The sequence below is a fragment of the Heptranchias perlo genome, chromosome 5 (assembly GCF_035084215.1).
Source record: "Heptranchias perlo isolate sHepPer1 chromosome 5, sHepPer1.hap1, whole genome shotgun sequence".
Lineage (NCBI taxonomy): Eukaryota > Metazoa > Chordata > Chondrichthyes > Hexanchiformes > Hexanchidae > Heptranchias > Heptranchias perlo.
Window position 1 is genome coordinate 74,747,080 of NC_090329.1, and position 19,393 is coordinate 74,766,472.

General features: G+C 40.7%; 1 protein-coding gene across 1 annotated transcript in view; it reads left to right on the top strand.

Annotated features, from left to right (window-relative positions):
- Window positions 1-1,572: 1,572 nt before the first annotated feature.
- The window catches only part of man1a1 (mannosidase, alpha, class 1A, member 1), a 427,764-nt gene continuing 409,943 nt past the window's right edge, over window positions 1,573-19,393 (top strand). Inside the window, exon 1 of the mRNA XM_067984671.1 lies at window positions 1,573-2,392. Within this exon, the coding sequence (XP_067840772.1) occupies window positions 1,862-2,392 (531 nt within the window). The 5' untranslated portion in view covers window positions 1,573-1,861. The remainder of the gene's footprint in view (window positions 2,393-19,393) is intronic.

Here is a 19,393-nt window from a genome sequence, read left to right on the forward strand (position 1 = left end):
AACTTCACTATCACTAAAAGCAGAGACAATTTAAAAGTGAACTGGCGTCGTATTTTTGTATGTCTCACCCTCTCTATAAAAACTCAGAATGAGAAACAATTTGGCATTGGCTGGTGAGAGCAATAAGCCGTTTCTGAATCCAGCCAGGTGTGGCACACATGCAGAACCACGGAGTATTTATGCCAGTACAGACTATCTCCAAATTATTGACAGCATCGCAAGTACATGGGCAGATTGTTAATGTTATGTTTTGCGAAGATTAAAAAAACACGCAGTGATGCTACAAAGGACTGGCACATGGTCAAATGTTACAGACGGTGACACATCGCTCGGACCTAACGTGACATTACATTTACTTAAGTGCACCGCGCACATTTTTAAATTATAGACATACACAAACGCTGTGCATATTATTCCACAAACCAGCTTGTTTACCGAGATTAAAGAACAGCGTAAACCCTCCTCCAGTAACGTTGATTATATTATGACGTTACCAAAATTATATTCGGCTTATAACAAGTCTCCACAACATGTAACTGTATGCATAAGGTCATGAGTTTGCTCTAAATTGTTAATTTGATGCTTCAGGTGAACATACTTCGGGCAGAAGTTTGGGACTTATTCGATTGCTATATAACCTTTTGCTTAATGTAGTAAGGGATAGAGCCTTCGATGTCTGCATGCTTATTTATGTTAACATTTGAACGAAATATGTCGGCAAAACAAGTCACGCCATCCGATCAGTTTCGACTAATAAATCAGACAACGAATTTTAAGTCTTGAGGGCGTCCGATGAGACTGATTCAGCGCCGTTTAGCTACTGTAGCTAAACATCTCTCATGCAGTTCGTTCCGTTTGCCGGCGGCGCCTTTCCAGCCTCAATATATGCACATTTCCCGTGAGATTTTTCAAAGAGACTAGTACAATGAATTATAAATAATTATACGGATTGAGTCTGACTGTAAAGAGAAACACACAAAAAAAGTACAGCAATATAAGTGTTGCGTGCTGAGCTTTCCGCAGATTTTGCAGCAGATCGTCACATTACTGATGAATATTAACAGATCGAAACCGTACAAGAGAAAAACGGAGGGGGGGGGGGGCGGGAGGATAACTAAAATAACGAAAGGTGAATTAGGATATATATATATATATATTTAATGAAAGGACAACAGAAAGTAATCGAGACTTCCTAGAGCTACGTTATAAGCGAGACCAAGAATCACTAATTAACTTAAACTACAGAGGGTTAAAGAAAAAAAAATCACGCAGAAGGAAGCAAAATTCACTGAACAATTAACTTTATTTCCTGGTCGTGTAACAATATCATGTGACGGGCTTGGAGTGGAAACATCTCAACACCAAGCAGAGAGAGAAAATTGTCACATTGGATGCCGGAAGCGCCGCTCGCCCCGCCCGCCCGCCCGCTCGCTCGCTCCTCCCATTGTCCCTGGAGCGCGCGGATTGGAGAACCGGCCTGTCAGATACAGCGTGTTGGAACGTGGCCCTGGGGCTCGCGATAGGCCGAGGCCATTGTCCCTCGCGGAAGGTTGGGGGGGGGCGGGCTTCCGTGTTCTGGCGTTGGGAGCTGCGGCTCGGCTCGGCTCGGCTCAGTGTCGGTTCCAGCAGCAGTTCGCAGCCCGCAGTTCCTTATGCAGACGTGTTACACGATGGACAGGTGATGCATTGCAATAGCCTGTTCTACAATTCAGTTGCAGGCAACACAGTATCACCTCTTCACGTTACAAGAGAAAAGACACTGAATGTCAGTTTTCAGCCACTGACAAAGTCTCAAAACATTTGAAAGTGTTGAGTAGTTTTTTTCCGCCCCTCATTTTTGCAAAAGAAAAACGAGATAAATATGCCACCGACAACTCTTCTGCCTTTTACTACTCCTAGTACTAGTCGGAAGTCAGTGAACAACAGCTCGGTTTTAATCAACCGGCCCGCCTTTCGACTGACTGAGAAATTCCTGCTGCTCTTAGTTTTCAGTGGGTTCATCACTCTGTGTTTCGGTGCTATCTTCTTTTTACCCGACTCGTCCAAACTGCTGAGCGGGGTGTTTTTCCACTCGCAGCAGACTTCGATTTCAGGGAACGGACCGAAACTGGACATTCTCAGCGACGGCAGAGAGTTCGAGGGAGACAAGTTAAGTAAGATTCGCGAGGATCACGAGAAGGCACTACGGGAAGCAAAGGATACCCTCCAGAAACTGCCCGAGGAAATAAAACAGGACATCAAAGAGGAGAAGGAAAAAGTTGCACAGGATTCCGTGAATAAGAAAGAAGGAGCTCCGCGTTTGCCGAATGTCGTCTTCCGCAAACCGGTGGGCGCAACAGGGCGTGAACCTACCGACCCTGAAACACGAGAGAGACAAGCGAAGATAAAAGAGGTGCGGAATATTTTCAAATCACTTTTGAATTATTGATCTTCCTGCTGCTTTTCCCCCACCTCTAGGTCCCATCACTTACTATAAGAGCTAATGCAGGTCTTAAAAGGGTTCTTAACTTAATTCTGTTTTCTATGCTTTGAGTATATGGGGCATTTTCAGCGAACGTGTTTCATATCAGTGCAACTTATGCCAGTGATCGTGGTGATCCTCCTCGGAAGTCCAGATCCGGATGCAAGTCTGAAGTTGTAAACTGGTGCGTTATGTCACAGTAGTAAACTACAATGTCGATCGGATAAATAATGGACAGGAAGAAAGGCAGTAGATTAGAGTCGTCCCCAGGACATTGAGATCTGTAGACATTAAAAAAAACTCATTCATTTTTTTATGGAAAAAAAATTAAAAACACAAACTTATGCATTCAAAGGCCTGCAGTATGTTAAGGAAATAGTTCCGAGGCAAAAACTTATTTAAATTCTGTAACTCAAACCATTTATAGAATTAACATGGAAAGTGATATATACTCATTTTAATATCTTGGAATAATTGGTGCTTAAAACAAATATTTTGGAGTCAAAGTAACTTAGGAAAATGCATGCTATTTCTTATAATGGAGTACATATTTTCCTGACTCTCTCGACACTAATATTCTAAAATGAGCTATACAGACTGGAAAGTCTCTGGTTCAATTCTGGATATGTCAGAACTAGAAATTGGGTATTACAATTGTCGTCAGCACTCACTAGTCAAAGGAGGGGAAATGGTTAGTGTGCCTGCTGCTGATTGTTGTTTGTTGACCCCTGCTAGAAAGTACGTATGTGTGGATTTGAAAAAAGGATTGGGTCTGGCTGTGATGCTCTCCCCGGTTGATTAGTTTGCCATTGAAGATTGGCAACTTCAGAAAGTTGCTGGCAGGCTGAGGATGGCCTAGAAATGTACCCCAGTAAGAGTTGAAAGGAGAAAATTACACATTGATAAATATTTTAAGTTGGACCAATACAATATTGATGAATTCTGAAAGCGTGCCATTTGTAGCGCAAAAGTGAGAGTAATCCTTTTTGACTTTTGTTTTCCCATATGTGCACTATTTCTTATGTAATTGTATAACTATCTAGAGAACCATTTGTTTCTCACTATTAGACTCAACTGCTTAATGGGTGGCAGCAACAGACATATACAGTATATGAAGGTTTATTTTGGGGTCCATTTCCCTTTGTTTGCAAGATGTTTGATATCTAGGTCTTGCTTCAGTTAAATTCTTCACTGTAATATACTCTGTTACACAGATTTCTCTCCAGCAACCAATAAACACAGAGAAAACTTATTTTGAAATGGCCATGCTTTTAGTTTGTTTTTGTTGATCATAGCCTGAATGTGCAATCTATTCCAGGATCATTCGTATAACCCTACCTTGTTGGCATCCAAATAAACAAGATGTACTTTAGCTAGAATTGTAAAGCAGAGCCAGAAGGAATACTCTCAAACAGAAATGCTCCAGTCATACATTTTAAAAAAAAGATATATCTTGTACCTCACAAAAAGACTTTCCTTGTTAGGTGATGGTGATAATACAGTGGAAAAAGTTGTCATTGCCACTTAGGCCTAACCCCTGATCCCCTCCTGATGAAGCATCTCACCACCTCAACTATCACAGCTTGTCTCGGTGCCCCTCAACAACATCAACTTCTTTCTTCAAACCTATAATCACCACTCCCTTTGTTAAAAAACCTACCCTTGACACCTGCATTCACTCAAACTCCTGCCAGATCTCCAATTTGCCATTCTTCTATAAAGTCAGTATATGTGTCATTGCCATTTAATCCTGGATCCACTTCTTGTTCAAGTCCCTCAAATCTACTTTCCTCTCTGCCACAGAACAAAGATTACCTGGGTGAAAGTCATCATTGCAGTTGTAGGATGCTATCCCTCTTTTTCCTCCTCAACCTCTCTGTGGCCTCTGATATAGTCGACTATTTGATTTACCTCCTTCACTGCTTTCCCTCTGTAGTTCATCTCTGGTATCAGCCTCTTATAATGCATTCCTTTCTTATCCCAACACAGTCAGCACATTATCTCCAATGGCTGCTTCTTCCATGCTTGCACGATCACCTGAAGTGTGCTCCAATTTTGAGTCTCTCTCCTATTCCTTATTTATGTGCTGCCAGAACTCCCCTTAGCATCAGCAAGACTCAAGCAGAGCATTTGTCCTACTAAAGAACATTCCTGTATTACACGTTTTTTAATAACTTTAGATAATTACAACAGATGTGTTTTGAAAATTGATTTCAGCCAGCAGTATCTCCAGGGACGCTCACTGTATCAATAGAAAAAGGAATGCAGATTGATTGTTGAAGATGAAGCCCCAGTGACTTTTGAACTGAAGCTAAACAAATTCTTAGTCCTTTGAAGGACATGTGGATTTTTTATGTTCACTCCAGTTCATGTCAATCGACATGTCATGGTTTCACTTGCCATCTGGTGTCAAAACCAAACGGATTACAACTGCTTTTACATTGGTATTAGAGAGATGCTTGGGCAACAGGTGGGTCTTGCACCTTTTGGAAACTGGCGGCACAAGCCTGCGAGCAGTCTCAGTGTAAATTTGCTGGATTCACCAAGATGTGGAAATTCACATTTGGGTTGCCACTTGGTGCATGAGACCCATGAGTCTGGGACCAGCCCCTCTAAACTCAGTATAAAAGCAGCTTACCAGATGACGAGTGGAATATACTTAACATCTTATACACTTAATGCTTTAAAAGAAATGGTTAACATTCTATAGAAATGACTGACCATTGAGCAGGAATCATTAAAATTAGCCTTTTTAACATAGTAAAGGCAACCATTTAAATGAGAAACAGCCTTGCGGCTGCAGTTCCTTGCTTTGCATTGTGAAGAGCGCTAACTGGTTCTATGCAAGATCATTTCCTACAGAAGCTGCTGGAAAGAACTACAAGGATTTTGAACTGTCTGTTTTCTTGTTTTGAAGCTGTTTATATTTTATGCAAGTGTATTATTGTACTTTGTCTCTCACTGTGTCTTACTGCTTCCATGTATTCTATTTGTAAATAAATCTAGTAGTTTTAGTTTGAATATAATGGTCTCACAGCATGGTATATATCGCTGTTCAGTGTAGACATAATGTGGTGAGCATTCTACTTGATCCCTAATGCAGGTTACGTTTGTTGGAGATAATTTAGTCCTATGTCAGTTTTCAGTTTATATGAGACTTGGTCTGATAATATAAATTGCCTTTTGCTCTGAGCAAAAATTAAAAATGTTGGGAGTAACCTGAACTGTAACAGCCACCAGAAATGTTGTCTTGTACTGATTTTATCTCCTTGGCTGCTTAGTCAGACTGAACCTGACGATGCCCAAGCTTAGTGACTGCTCAAGGCTGATCTGAGCAGTAAACCCCACACCCTCTTCATTGCTAAGAATATTTGCTCCCATCTCCAAAACATAGCCTATGCCTCATCTCACTCCACCCCTCATCACTTCAAGGCCCATTATCTCTCTTGCTCTCCCTTTTGACTTCCCTAGCCGCACTCTGCACAAACTCAAATGTATTTGGAATTTTTCAGTCCATATCCTATCCTACATTAAGTCATGCACAATATCACCTTATCTTTGTTGACTTCCAGAGGTATCCTGTCCAATAGCATTTTGATTTCAAAAACCTGTGCCCTCATCTTTAAATCCCTCTAACTGAGTTTTCCACTGCTTGCTCTATTGTGCCTCCCTTCTCTTCCCCTCTGCAACATCACTGGTGAAGGAGCCATCAGCCATAAGCCTTGCCACTTTTCTTAACCATCTTTGCATTGCTACTTCCTTCAAAAGCATCCTCTAACCCGATCTACAACTGTGCTTTTGGTTGCCTCCTCTAACTTGTTTGCTACTGGGTGTTAATCACTGCTTCTGTACAATGCCTAGGAACATTTTATTAGGCGAAAGTCTGTACAAGTGGAAGTTGTTGTCATTTACATCATGCCTTTAACTTTGTCAAGTTGATTTTGCAACCCAAGGGTTGAAATATTACTGCATTAAAATATACTAAACCATCAAAATTAAAATCGATTGTTAGTAATTCCAACCATAGCAGTTAATATTGCAAGATCTGTCTTGATTCAGGGATTTGTTTGTTTTGGCGATAAGTCTACTGCACCTAAATGTTGACATCAGCAACTCATAATTTCACTTTAAACAGGAAGTCAGAATCTTTGCCTTGGAGGATTTCCTCTGTTGGGAGGAGCTGCTTGCTGTTGGTGTTCTGGTGATTTAAGTGCAGTTAGATCACTTGTCTAATAACTATAGGAATGATTTGCATTTGGTTGAAGAGACACCTTTTTATCAACAACAATTGTAGTTACTGGTTGTTAGGTTTCACTGTACTTTGACACATCCCTGTCTCTGCATAATGTGACTTGAATTTTGAACAGGTAAAATAGAATTATCTTGCAGGTTTACAGTATGTGTAACAGCTTTTATGATCTCATTGATTTTTCAGCAGAACAATCTTAGTTTTTTTACCTTTTTCCACTCCACCTCTCCCCCTCTTTCCCCGATCCCCCCCAACCCCATAAATGCTGCCTCCCGCAGGATAATCTAAGCATGCATTCTCCAAAGCTGTTGGTAGTGCAGAGTTGATCAGCAGAGAGGAGATATGTTTCTGTGCGATGAGGCCACTCCCATCAGTTTCTGTTTCCTTTTGCGATGGAGTACTTGGTTGTTGTATAGTGCTCTATCTAGTGGCCTTGCAGGAAACTGACAGAATTCATCTCAGTAGGTGATTAGTAACTTTGGCAGAGACGGGGATTCAGACTTATGGCTCTTTGGGTTGAAAGTTTTAAGCTGTGCAAATACATACATCTACGGTACCCGCACCCCACACAAATAGTAACTTTATTTTACTAAGTATTTGCAGAGCGTACTGTCTGTTACTCTTTGTATGTTATCAGGGAATGATGTGTGACTTTAGCAGCTTTCTAAGGTAATAGGGGTCGTGATTTCATAGTTATTTTAAAGGAGTTCTATCTTTATTAAAATGCAAATTTAGTAGCCTCGTTCCTATATTAAATGATTGTTATTGGATCTCAAAATCTAGCTGGTTGCACCTCTCTAGCAGGACTGGTACGCACACCTGTTTGTTACTGTGCCATAATTTGCCTGCGGGACAGGCTGGAGTTGCAGATAGGAAGGAGGATGCAATTACTGTCAGTCTTTGTTTAAAACGGTGGACCTGGTCTGTTGTTTTGAGTGTTATGCAGCTCATAATCCATTTGTAATTTAAAAAAAAAAGATAATTGGTGGAAAATTGAAATAATTAAAGTGTCGGTGCTACATTAAAGCTTCAACATCTTTAAAATTTAACACAGCTGAAAGAGTTGGGTGAAGTTTGTGTATAAAATACACAGTATTCCCATTTAAGTACAGTTTTTAATATTGCAAGATTTTTGTTTGTGAGCACCTGATGGTTGCAGCCTCCTCATTATGGGGATTTCATATAATGGGGTTACACAATTATTCTGACTTGAGGTCCAGTGACTAAAAATGTTTGAGCCTGGAATTCCCAAAGAAATACAAGTGGATTGAAATTATGTTGTGCAATATTAACAACAAAAATAACTGTTGCTCACATTGAAAAACACAAGTTCAAGTGCCAGAAATATTGTTTGCCAGTGATGCCATCAGAAGAACTCTAACACTCAGCTAAGGCTGTCACTTATGACATGGAGCCTTCAGTTTGTTCATTTTTACGCTGAGGAAAATGTTGGTATTCACTGACATTTGAGAGCCAGTAATTTTGTACTTCAGTATAGGTTAATACACAGTACAGGTTGAACTCTGCAGCTGCTGCTAAGGAAACCGTGAAAAACAGAACATAGTATTACTTCAATTTTTTTTGTCTGTTCTATTGTGTAAAGCAAGCAGTAATTGCTTGTATTAGGTAATTAAGGACGTATTGTTCTTTCTATCTACGATGTCAAAAACTCCGATAGCTAAGTTCGATTTTTTTTTTGCCTGTGATAAAAATAGAATAAGAGCAGCTTTTTAAAAAAAACTGCAATGAATCTATTTATCTAAGCTTGTTACGTTGATAATTGACCAACTGATCAGTGTGAAACGTATAGTTTTGTCAAAATATTTTCGTCTTTGTAGATTTCTTTCTGAGCCGATTAGTTCCAGGGACACCCCTGATTTTCCTGTTTATTTTTAAACCTTTGAAATCTCGAAAGGCCTTCCTGCTTGTACAAGTTTGAAGTTGAAGTGTCACTGGGCTTTTCATATCGGTGTTGAGTTCCCCTGTAGTCTTGGACATCTTGCAAATGAGAAAATGAATGTTTCTTCTGGTGTGATATCTGCAGTTGCAAGTATACAGGGTGTGGTAGGGAACATTTGTTTTGTCTCCTGTTCTGCTGTGCTGTCAGATTTTCCAAGTAACTGAAAAGTCTTACTTTACTAAATTCAAAGAATAAAATCTGTTTTTGTTTTGTTGCTTTTGATTTTCAGTGATTTTTTTTTAATGCAAATCTTTACATAAGAGATGACCAAGAAATTAGAAGCAAAATTAAGCTTTTCTTCACATTGTAGAAGACAATGTTAGTGCAAGCTTGATAGCTTAACATCATACTTTTAGATTAACCAGCACTTTTTATGTTTAAGTGAAGTAATAACTCATTATTTGGGTTCCCATAGTGAACAGCTTAGTGTTACCTTGCAGGCATTCTTTTTGCTTACTTTTTAAATTAGATACTAAGAACATTTTGTTTGTGGTAATGCCCAAATAAACACTGAAGCTATGTATTTATCTAAGTAATGGTCGATGTACACAAGTTCACTTGATTTAGTAAAAATGATTGCGCAACTCTACTCCATCAGGGCAAAGTTTTTTCTGGGCTCGGGTGTTCACGTGATCACTCACCAGTTAATTTTAATGAGTTTGATGTCTATTAGTAGAACAACAGAAACCTAGTTCGGAATTAGTTTGTGTCATCTGGAACATTTAAATAGAGCACGTGAATAAAGTCAATAAAGTAGGTTAATTGTTTTCAAACCCCCCAACCCCCCTTCCCCCTTGCAAGTTAGAAATATGTGCAAATTAATAAACCTTGCTTTAAAATATATGTTACATATCAAGTTATTTTTGCAGATCATGTGTGAAAGTGTTTTGGGTAGTTTCCACCATGTACTGGTAAGTGTTGAACTTAGTGGTTTGGATCTTTGCCTCTTGAAAGTACTAGCAAGTCTTTGCATCTTCCAACTGGAATTACGGGATGAGGAATGGAGCTGGTCCAGGGAGTTGTACACCAGGCATCAGTCTTATTGGCTGAAAGTGCTGTAGTGAATGATCTGGAGGAAGATGAATAAAACTTTACAAAGTCTGGCACTGCTTGGGAATTGTAACTATTCATGTACAGTGTGCTGCATTTGAACTGAAGAACATTAGGAAATATAGCTAGGTTTTGTGCCACTTTACGCCTGATTTTAAAGCTGTAATCAGATATCGGTGACGATCTAATATGCTGGATCGTCATCTACGTCAGTGCCTGGCCAATTTTCTGTCCTGTCCTGTCCGGTGGATGGTGGAAGTGCTTGCGTATTTTTAGGGTTGGTTTATGTAAATGAACTGATACGAAATGGGGATCATGACATCACTATCATTTACCACTTATACTCAGTCTCAATTATGCCAGTATAAAATTGGCATCCAGATGCTACCCCGAAGACAGAAGTAAACTTAAAGGGACAAGTTTATTCAGTTACTGTTAATACTTTATTTTTTTGGCTTTTTACTGTTGCCATTTATTTTGCCATTTGCTAAGGGGCTGCCACTTAGCTTTCCACTTTTCAGACAGGGCACATTGGGCTTCCCGTTGGGGATTCCCTTATGTCTTTGCTGGTTGGAAGAAGAGGAGGTGCACCAAAGGGAAGACTAGCTGGTGAGGATGCACTGCAGGCACCTGGCACCCACCTGATGATGCCTCTGCACTGGAGTATAGAGGCAGAGGCATTTCTACCTGCTTTTGAATTGCAAGACTTTGCTTTACAAAAGGAAGCTATCTCAGGATTACTCTACATGCTGCAAGTAGCCCTGTAGCCCACCTCCACTGTATGCATTGCTCTGCTAGTGGCTGTTCAGGCAACTGCGGCCCTTTCATTCCTACGCCACAGTGTCATTCTAGGCTGTCACTGGGGACATCTATAACATGAGCCAAAATGCTATACAGAGATGTATCATGCAAGTCATGGATGCATTGTTCTCTAGGAACATAGAAACAGGAGTAGGCCATTTAGCCCCTCGAGCCCGTTTTGCCATTTGATAAGATCATGGCTGATCTGTGATCTAACTCCATATACCTGCCTTTTGCCCCTATCCCTTAATACCGTTGGTTGGAAAGAAGCTATCTATCTCAGATTTAAAATGAGCAATTGAGCTAGCATCAATTGCCGTTTGCGGAAAAGAGTTCCAAACTTCTACCACCCTTTGTGTGTAGAAATGTTTTCTAATCTCTCTCCTGAAAGGTTTGGCTCTAATTTTTAGACTGTGCCCCCTAGTCCTAGAATCCCCAACCAGCGCAAATAGTTTCTCTCTATCTACCCTATCTGTTCCTCTTAATCTCTTATAAACTTTGATCAGATCACCCCTTAACCTTTGAAACTCCAGAGAATACAACCCTAATTTGTGTAATCTCTCCTCGTAACTTAACCCTTGAAGTCCGGGTATCATTCGAGTAAACCTACGCTGCACTCCCTCCAAGGCCAATATGTCCTTCCGAAGGTGTGGTGCCCAGAACTACTCACAGTACTCCAGGTGCAGTCTAACCAGGGTTTTGTATAGCTGCAGCATAACTTCTGCCCCCTTGTACTCCAGTCCTCTAGATATAAAGGCCAGCATTCCATTAGGCTTATTGATTATTTTCTGCACCTGTTCATGACACTTCAGTGATCTATGTACGTGAACCCCTAAGTCCCTTTGGACATCCATTGTTTTTAACTTTTTACCATTTAGAAAGTACCCTGTCCTATCCTTTTTTGATCCAAAGTGGATGACCTCACAATTGTCTACATTGAATTCCGTTTGCCACAGTTTTGCCCATTCACCAAATCTATCAATATCCCTTTGTAATTTTATGTTTTCATCTACACTGCTTACAATGCCACCAATCTTTGTGTCATTGGCAAACTTAGATATGAGACTTTCTATGCCTTCATCTAAGTCATTAATAAATAGTGAATAACTGAGGCCCCAAGACAGATCCCTGCGGGACTCCACTAGTCACATCCTGCCAATGTGAGTACCTACCCATTATCCCTACTCTCTGTCGCCTTTCGCTCAGCCAACTTCCTAACCAAGTCTGTATTTTTACCCTCCATTCCATGGGCTCCTATCTTAGCTAACAGTCTGTTACGTGGGACTTTATCAAATGCCTTCTGGAAGTCCATATAAATAACATCCATTGACAGTCACTTGTCCACTCCTTTAGTCACCCCTTCAAAAAATTCAATCAGGTTTGTCAGGCACGACCTACCTTTCACAAATCCATGCTGGCTTTCTCTGATTAACTGAAAATTTTCGAGGTGTTCAGTCACCCTATCCTCCATTATGGACTCCAGCATTTTCCCCACATCGGATGCTAAGCTAACTGGTCCATAATTCTCTGGTTTCCCTCTCCTTAAAAAGCAGAGTGATGTGCAATTTTCCAATCTGGAAGGACGGTTCCTGAATCTAGAGAACTTTGAAAGATTATAGTTAGGGCATCTGCAATGTGCTCACCTACTTCCTTTAATACCCTGGGATGGAAGCCATCTGGTCCTGGGGATTTGTCACTCTTTAGTGCTATTAATTTCTTCATTACTGTTGTTTTACTTATGTTAGTTTTATTGAGTCCCTGCCCCCGATTCAGTATTAGTTTTCTTGGGATTTCCGACATGCTATCCTCTTTTTCTACTGTAAATACTGATGCAAAGTAATTATTCAACATGTCTGCCATTTCCCCATTGTCAATGACAATATCTCCACTTTCAGTTTTTAAGGGGCCAGCTAGCAATATCATACCTCATCCCCATGGACAACTATGACAGAGCATTGCAAGTTACTGAGTGGGCAGGATTTCTCAAGGTCCAAGGAGCCATAAATGGCACCCATGTATCCACACATGTACCTTTCATTGCATGTCAAGAGGAAAGGATACGACTTTCTCAATTTGTAGCTTGTTTGAACAGCAGCACAACACCATGCAAGTGAAATAAAAACAGAAAATGCTGGAAACACTCAGCAGGTCATGCAGCATCTGTGGAGAGAGAAACAGAGTGAACATTTCAGATCGATGATCTTTCATCAGATTTCTAGCGTCTGCAGTATTTTGGTTTTGTTTTACCATGCAAGTGAATGCTCACTTCCCTGCCAGATAAAACTGAAGTCAGTGGGGATTGGGGAAAACTCTCCAGTGGCTGGAGTCATACTTGGCACAAAGGAAGATGGTTGTTGAAGGCCAATCATCTTAGCCCTAGGACATTGTACCAGGCGTTCCTCGGGGCAGTGCCCTACGCCCAACCATCTTCAACTGCTTCATCAATGATCTTCCCTCTGTCATAAGGTTAGAAATGAGGGTGTTCGTTTGATGATTATACAGTGTTTAGCTCCATTTACAATTCCTCAGATAATGAAGCAGTCTGTGCCTGCGTGCAGCAAGACCTGGGCTGATAACTGGCAAGTAACATTGCCGCCACACAAGTGTCAAGAAATGACCATTTCCAACAAGAGGAAGCCTAACCACCTCCCATGGACATTCAATAGCATTAGCATCATTGAATCTCCCATCAACAACAGCTTGGGGGTCAGTATTGACCAGAAACTCATCTGGACTAGCCATATAAATGTCGTGCAACCAGAGCAGATCAGAGGCTGGGTATTCTTCAGTGAGTGGCTCACCTCCTAATTTTCCAAAGCCTTTCTACCTACAAGGCACAAGTCATGATTGCAATGGAATGCTCTCCATTGAAAGGGCTTCTTGAGTGTTGTTGCAGTGATACCCAATCATCCGGGACAAAGCAGTCCGCGTGATTGGCACTTCATCCACTAGCTTAAACATTCACCCCCTCCACCATCGGTGTACTGTGGCTGCAGTGTGTACTATCTAAAAAAGCACTGCAGCAAATTGCTAAGGCTTCTTCGGCAGCACCTCCCACCAACTAGAAGGACAAGGGCAGCAGGTGCATGGGAACATTATCACCTCCAAGTTTCTCTCCAAATCACACACCATCCTGACATGGACACATATCGCCGTTATTTCATTGTCACTGCGTCAAAATTCTGGAGCTCCATACCCAACAGCATTGTGGGAGAAATGTCGCCACATGAACTCCAGAGGTTCAAGAAGAAAACCCACCACTACCTTCTCAAGGAAAGCTAGGGATGGGTAATAAATGCTGGCCTTGACAGCGACACCCACATCTCGATAATGAATTAAAAACAAAACTGCCATGGTGGGATTTGAACTTGTATTCTCTGTACAGGCCTCTGGATTACTAGTCCAATAACATAACCGCTGCACTACCATACCCTAAGGCTGCACTGTTCATTGCTTTGCCAATTATGAGAGTTTGATATCATGCAGCCTTTCTCCAATTCCTGGACTTGTTAGGCATGACTCATCTAGCCCAGAGCCTATTGAATTTTTTTATTCTTTAAGCCCTATAATTTCCTTTTTTCATTTTAATTTAATTTTAGCAAATAATAATTAAATGGGAGCTTAAAACAAGGAACATGGTTTTATACTCCAGTCTTCCTTTAGTTAAAATTACAGATTAAAAACTTATCCCCACATTTGTAATGAATACGTTTTACTCACCTCTACACATGCAATAGATTTCTGAACAACTGTTGTGGTTTACTGGAAAGTGGCATGAAATTAGATTAGCATTTGCCTATTTCCATCATGATATGGAAGTCCAATATGAGGATTTGGAAGAGAAAGAGACAAATAGATTGTAATGAACTAAGATAGTGTATTCAAGCTGGTTAGCTAAATCAGGTCCCAACCATATATTGTGTGTAGAGGTGAGAATTGGTCTCGTGCACTCTGTTTAGAGGTTAAATTTGCAAATAATCTGTACATTATACACATTGTCACCTGTGTGCTTAGGCTCCATGCAGTGTACTCTTTCTCACCCCTACTTCCACTTGCTTTTCTCCCTGTTCTTGGGAGAGGTCATCTTCTAATGTGAAGATATCTCCAGTTGCTGCTTACTTGAATTTCTAATGAAGCTTAGGTGGTAGTGCTTTTTTTTCTCGTCTCTGTTAACCATGTAAAGATGAGCACAGTTGCCTCATGAGGAGTATAAAGAAAGGCACAAATATCATTCAGATAGGTCAGGGAAGTGCAGAGATTGACTGTACTCATCAGATTGCAGCTGAGAGTTGCACAGCATGTTTGAAATTGTTTTGCATTTGTAACAATATGTGATGTCTGCAGTGTTAACATACTATTCATAATACATTATCGACATCTTGTAGATCCTAATCTTCATCTTTATATATTTTTTTTAACAGAAGTAGTGTGACTTATTTTTGCCCATCTTAACCAGTTTCTCATACCAAAGGATCCCTGCATATGTGCCCAAATTTACCCTGACTTAGTTCTGGCTACAATATAAATAAATAATGGCCTTGCTTGTTTTTGGCCTGAGTCTTCTGAGGAATTGCTTTATCTAGTTTTTTTTCTGCAATTAACTTTATAACTTAACAAAAAGAATTATCAGAGCAAAGTTGATGGGACTGCGTCTCCTTCCATTTTTTGTTTATGGAATGCCACTTTTATTGTCAGGTTGCTCTATTAATTGGTCAGTACAGACTGCATCCAAGCTCTGTTAAAACTGATTGATGTCAGAAGCAGATGCAATACTGCCAATAGTGCTTTGGCAAGTGCTATTGCACCCTGACAACTCAACAAGGTACATTGCAAATTAGGATCATAATTTAAAATGTATGACATTCAACCTTGGATGAGCTGGAATTTCCTTCAGTTAAACATCGGCAAGACTGAAGCCATCGTCTTTGGCTCCCATCTCCTACTTGCTTGCAACCTTGGCCTCTTATTCGACCTGAATTGTGCTTCCGAACCCATATCTTGTTCATCAGAAAGCCCCCCCTCCACTTCCACCTCCATTGCATCACTGGCTCTGCTCTCCCCTGAGCACATCTTTTGCTCAAGTCTCATCCTTGCTTTTGTCACCTCCAGACTTGACTGTTTTAATGCTCTCCTGACCAGCTTCTTATCGTACACACACTGTAAACTTCAGCTGATCCAAAACTTTGCTGCCCATATCCGATCCCGCACCAATGCTGCTCATCTATCACCCCTGTACTTGTTGACCCATTTAAAATTCTCACCCTCATGTTTAAATTGTTTATGTCCCTTCATGGCTTAGCCCGTCCCCTTTTCTGCAATCTCTTCCAGCATTTCAAATCTTCCTCTCCCCTAGAACTCTGTTCCTCCGATTCTGGCCTCTAGTGCATCCCTCCTGCCTTTTGCCTCACCATTGGCGGAGGTGCCTTCAACCAATGTGCCTTGGGATGTCTTTCTATTTTTGTATGTCAACAAAAACAACTTTAACAGTACCTTTAATATTGAAAAACTTCCAAGGCCCTTTTGTAACAGATGGGCCTATGGAAAACAGATTCTGAGCCAGGAGAGGAGAGATGAGACATGATGACCAAAAGGGAAGGGGTTTGAAGACATTTCTAAAGGGGTGGAGAGGTTTAGTGAGTGAATTTCAGAGAGAGTAGGACCAAGGTGGCTACAGCAAAGAGAGGGAGGTGCACAGATGGTCAGAGTCAGAGGAATGGAGTTTTTGGGGCGGGATATTGGTCTGAAGGACGTTTTGGAGATAGATATAGTGAGGCCATGGAGAGATCTAAAGATGATTTTAAATTCATGGCCTTGGGGGCCTGATCCACTGAAGTTCAGCAAGGACAATGATGATGGGTGAGTGGGCCTTAGTGTGGGACAGGATACGATGCAGTGGACTTTGTGGTTTAATGTTGTATTTTTTTTTAAACATAAAAGCTTAGTGTTTCAGGATGACACATATGTATTAATGAAAAGCCAAGATTTGTTTTTACAATATTGAGTTGGGGGCTACAAACGTTGTGTGATCTTAAATTGGCCAATCCAAATGTCTCATTATAAGAATGTTCCATTATTTAAAAGAAAAAACAAATGCAGATATGGTCGATTTCTCTACATTGCAACAATGACTACCGTTCAAAAGTACTTAATTGGCTGTAAAGTGCTTTAGGACGTCATGAGGCCACAAAAGGTGCTGTATAAATGCAAGTTTTTTGTCTGTTGTCGGTGAAGAAGGATACAAACAAATCAGATGCAAGGTGAGCTCAACCAGTTCTACTAATAAGAATGAGGTAACTGATTTTCTTCTCTCCTTCCTGTGGGGGAGCACTTTATGGGACAGGTATCTTGGATCACCAGCATACAGACTAACATTTTTACAGAACTTATGAACCTTTGTGAAGAGACAATTCCGACTGCTACTTGTTTTCTCAATCTATTTTTAATCAGTTTCTCTTCAATCCAGCTTTTATAATCCATTTGTTGGGACAGCTGAGTCTCGTGTCAGGTTAACGGGGAGCAGCACAGTCAATCCCAGTTATGTGTGTGCCCAGTGCTCAGTCTGCAGCTTCCCTTTCTTTTCCTTCTGAATACTTTCTGAATAAGTAGGGGGAAATGGAGAGCTCTAGGCAAGTGAGTTAATGTTACCGACAGGAAGTATATGGAAAAGTATTGTTTGTGTTTGTTTGCAATAAATATTTGAGCAGAAGTGGATAACAGTTGAGTTATCAGTGTGTACCTTTTTTGTAGTCTGAATATTTTATTGTGTGGAATGCAGGCTTTAAGAAAACCATTGTTGTATCGTGTTGCATTGTAGCAAGAACCATTTTAGAGTGCAGTATAATTTGGAATTTAAATTGTAACAGTGATGAATTTCATATTTTGTTTAAACAATTTATGTGGACTTTTGCTAACTAATATTTGTTAGAGTATGACTCCTTATTTTAACAATAACAAAGAAAAGACCCGTATTTCAAATGTTTTGTTGTATTGACAGGGTAAAATTGTCTTCTTAGACGCCTACTGGGTATAACCAGTAAGATTGAGATTTTCTCCTGCCATCCCCACGTGAATTTAACTGGAGGTTATAATCTCACTCAGAATGCCACCTTGAGGACCCTGCTTAGCATTTCCATGACCATCTCTGAAATGCAACCATCTTACTGCATGAATTTTATAAAAATTACTAATTGTTTTAACTCATTGCGTCTTGTGTAATACAGTGCTACCCACTTACCTTGAGCCCGTTTATGTCAAAAAAATTACCAAAACATGGCTTAGAGCGGCAGAGACGGCAGCTCAACATTCCTGGTTACAGGGTTTTCAGACGAGATGGGGTGGTGAGGATAAAAAAGGAGGGGGGGTGGCAATATTGGCTAAAGAAACAATTACAGCTGTGAGGAGGGATGATATGTTGAAGGATCATCAAATGAGTCCATATGGGTTGAACTGAAGAACAAAAAAAGGGCAATCACACTGCTGGGAGTGTACTAAAGACCACCAAACAGTCAGAGGGAGATAGAAGAGCAAATATGTAGGCAAATTTCAGAAGTGCATAAGCAATAGGGCAGTAGTAGGGGAATTCAACTACCCTAATATTAACTGGGATAGAATCAGTGTAAAAGGTATAGAGGGTGCAAAATTCTTAATGCATTAAGGAGAACTTTTTTAGCCGGTATGTAGCAAGCCCAACGACGGGGGGGGGGGGGGGGCAGTTCTGGACTTGAAGCTGGGCTGTCTGAAGGAGTATCAGTGGGAGAGCATTTTGGTGGTAGTGATCATAATTCAGGTAAATTTAATGTAGTTATGGAAAAGGACAAAGAAAGGACAGAAATAAAAGTTCTCAATTGGGGAAAGGCCAATTTTACTAAGCCGAGATGTGATTTGGCAAAAGTGGACTGGAAACAGCTAATTGAAGGTAAATCAGTGTCAAAGCAGTGGGAGGCATTCAAGGGGGAAATAGTGAGGATTCAGAGCAAATGTGTTCCCACAAAGAAAAGGAGTGGGACTCCCAAATCTAGAGCCCCCTGAATGTCGAGGAGCATACAGGATAGGAAAAGGCAAAAAAGGGAAGCTTACGTCAAATATCGCGAGCTTAATACTGCAGAAAGCCTAGAGGAGTATAGAAAGTGCAGGGGTGAAATTAGGAAAGCAAAGAGAGGACATGAAAAAGTATTGGCAAGTAAAATCTAGGACAACCCAAAAATGTTTCTCTAAATACATAGAGCAAGAGGATAACTAAGGAAAGAGTAGGCGGAAGACGTAGGTATGGTTCTTAATGAATACCTTGCATCTGCCTTCATAAAAAAGGGAGACGATGCAGACATTGTAGTTAAGGAGGAGGAGTGTGACATATTGGATGGGATAAACATGGTGTGGGAGGAAGTATTAAGGGGATTAGCATGTTTGAAAGTAGATAAATCGCCAGGCCCGGATGAAATATATCCCAGGCTGTTAAGAGAAGCAAGGGAGGAAATAGTGGAGGCTCTGACCATCATTTTCTGATTCTCGCTGGCTACAGACATGGTGGAGGACTGCTAACGTACAGTTGTTTAAAAGGGAGAAAAGGATAGACTGAGTAATTACAGGCCAATCAGCCTAACCTCGGTGGTGGGCAAATTATTGGAAAAAGTTCTGAGGGACAGTATTAATTGTCATGATAATCTACATCCCAGAGTACTAAAGGAAGTGGTCCTGGAAATAGTGGATACGTTGATGATCGTCTTCCAAAATTCTATAGACTCTGGAACAGTTCCTACAGATTGGAGGGTGGCAAATGTATCCCCACTATTTAAAAAAGGAGGGAGAGAAAAAACAGGGAATTACAGACCAGTTGGCCTAACATCAGTAGTGGGGAAAATGCTAGTCTATTATA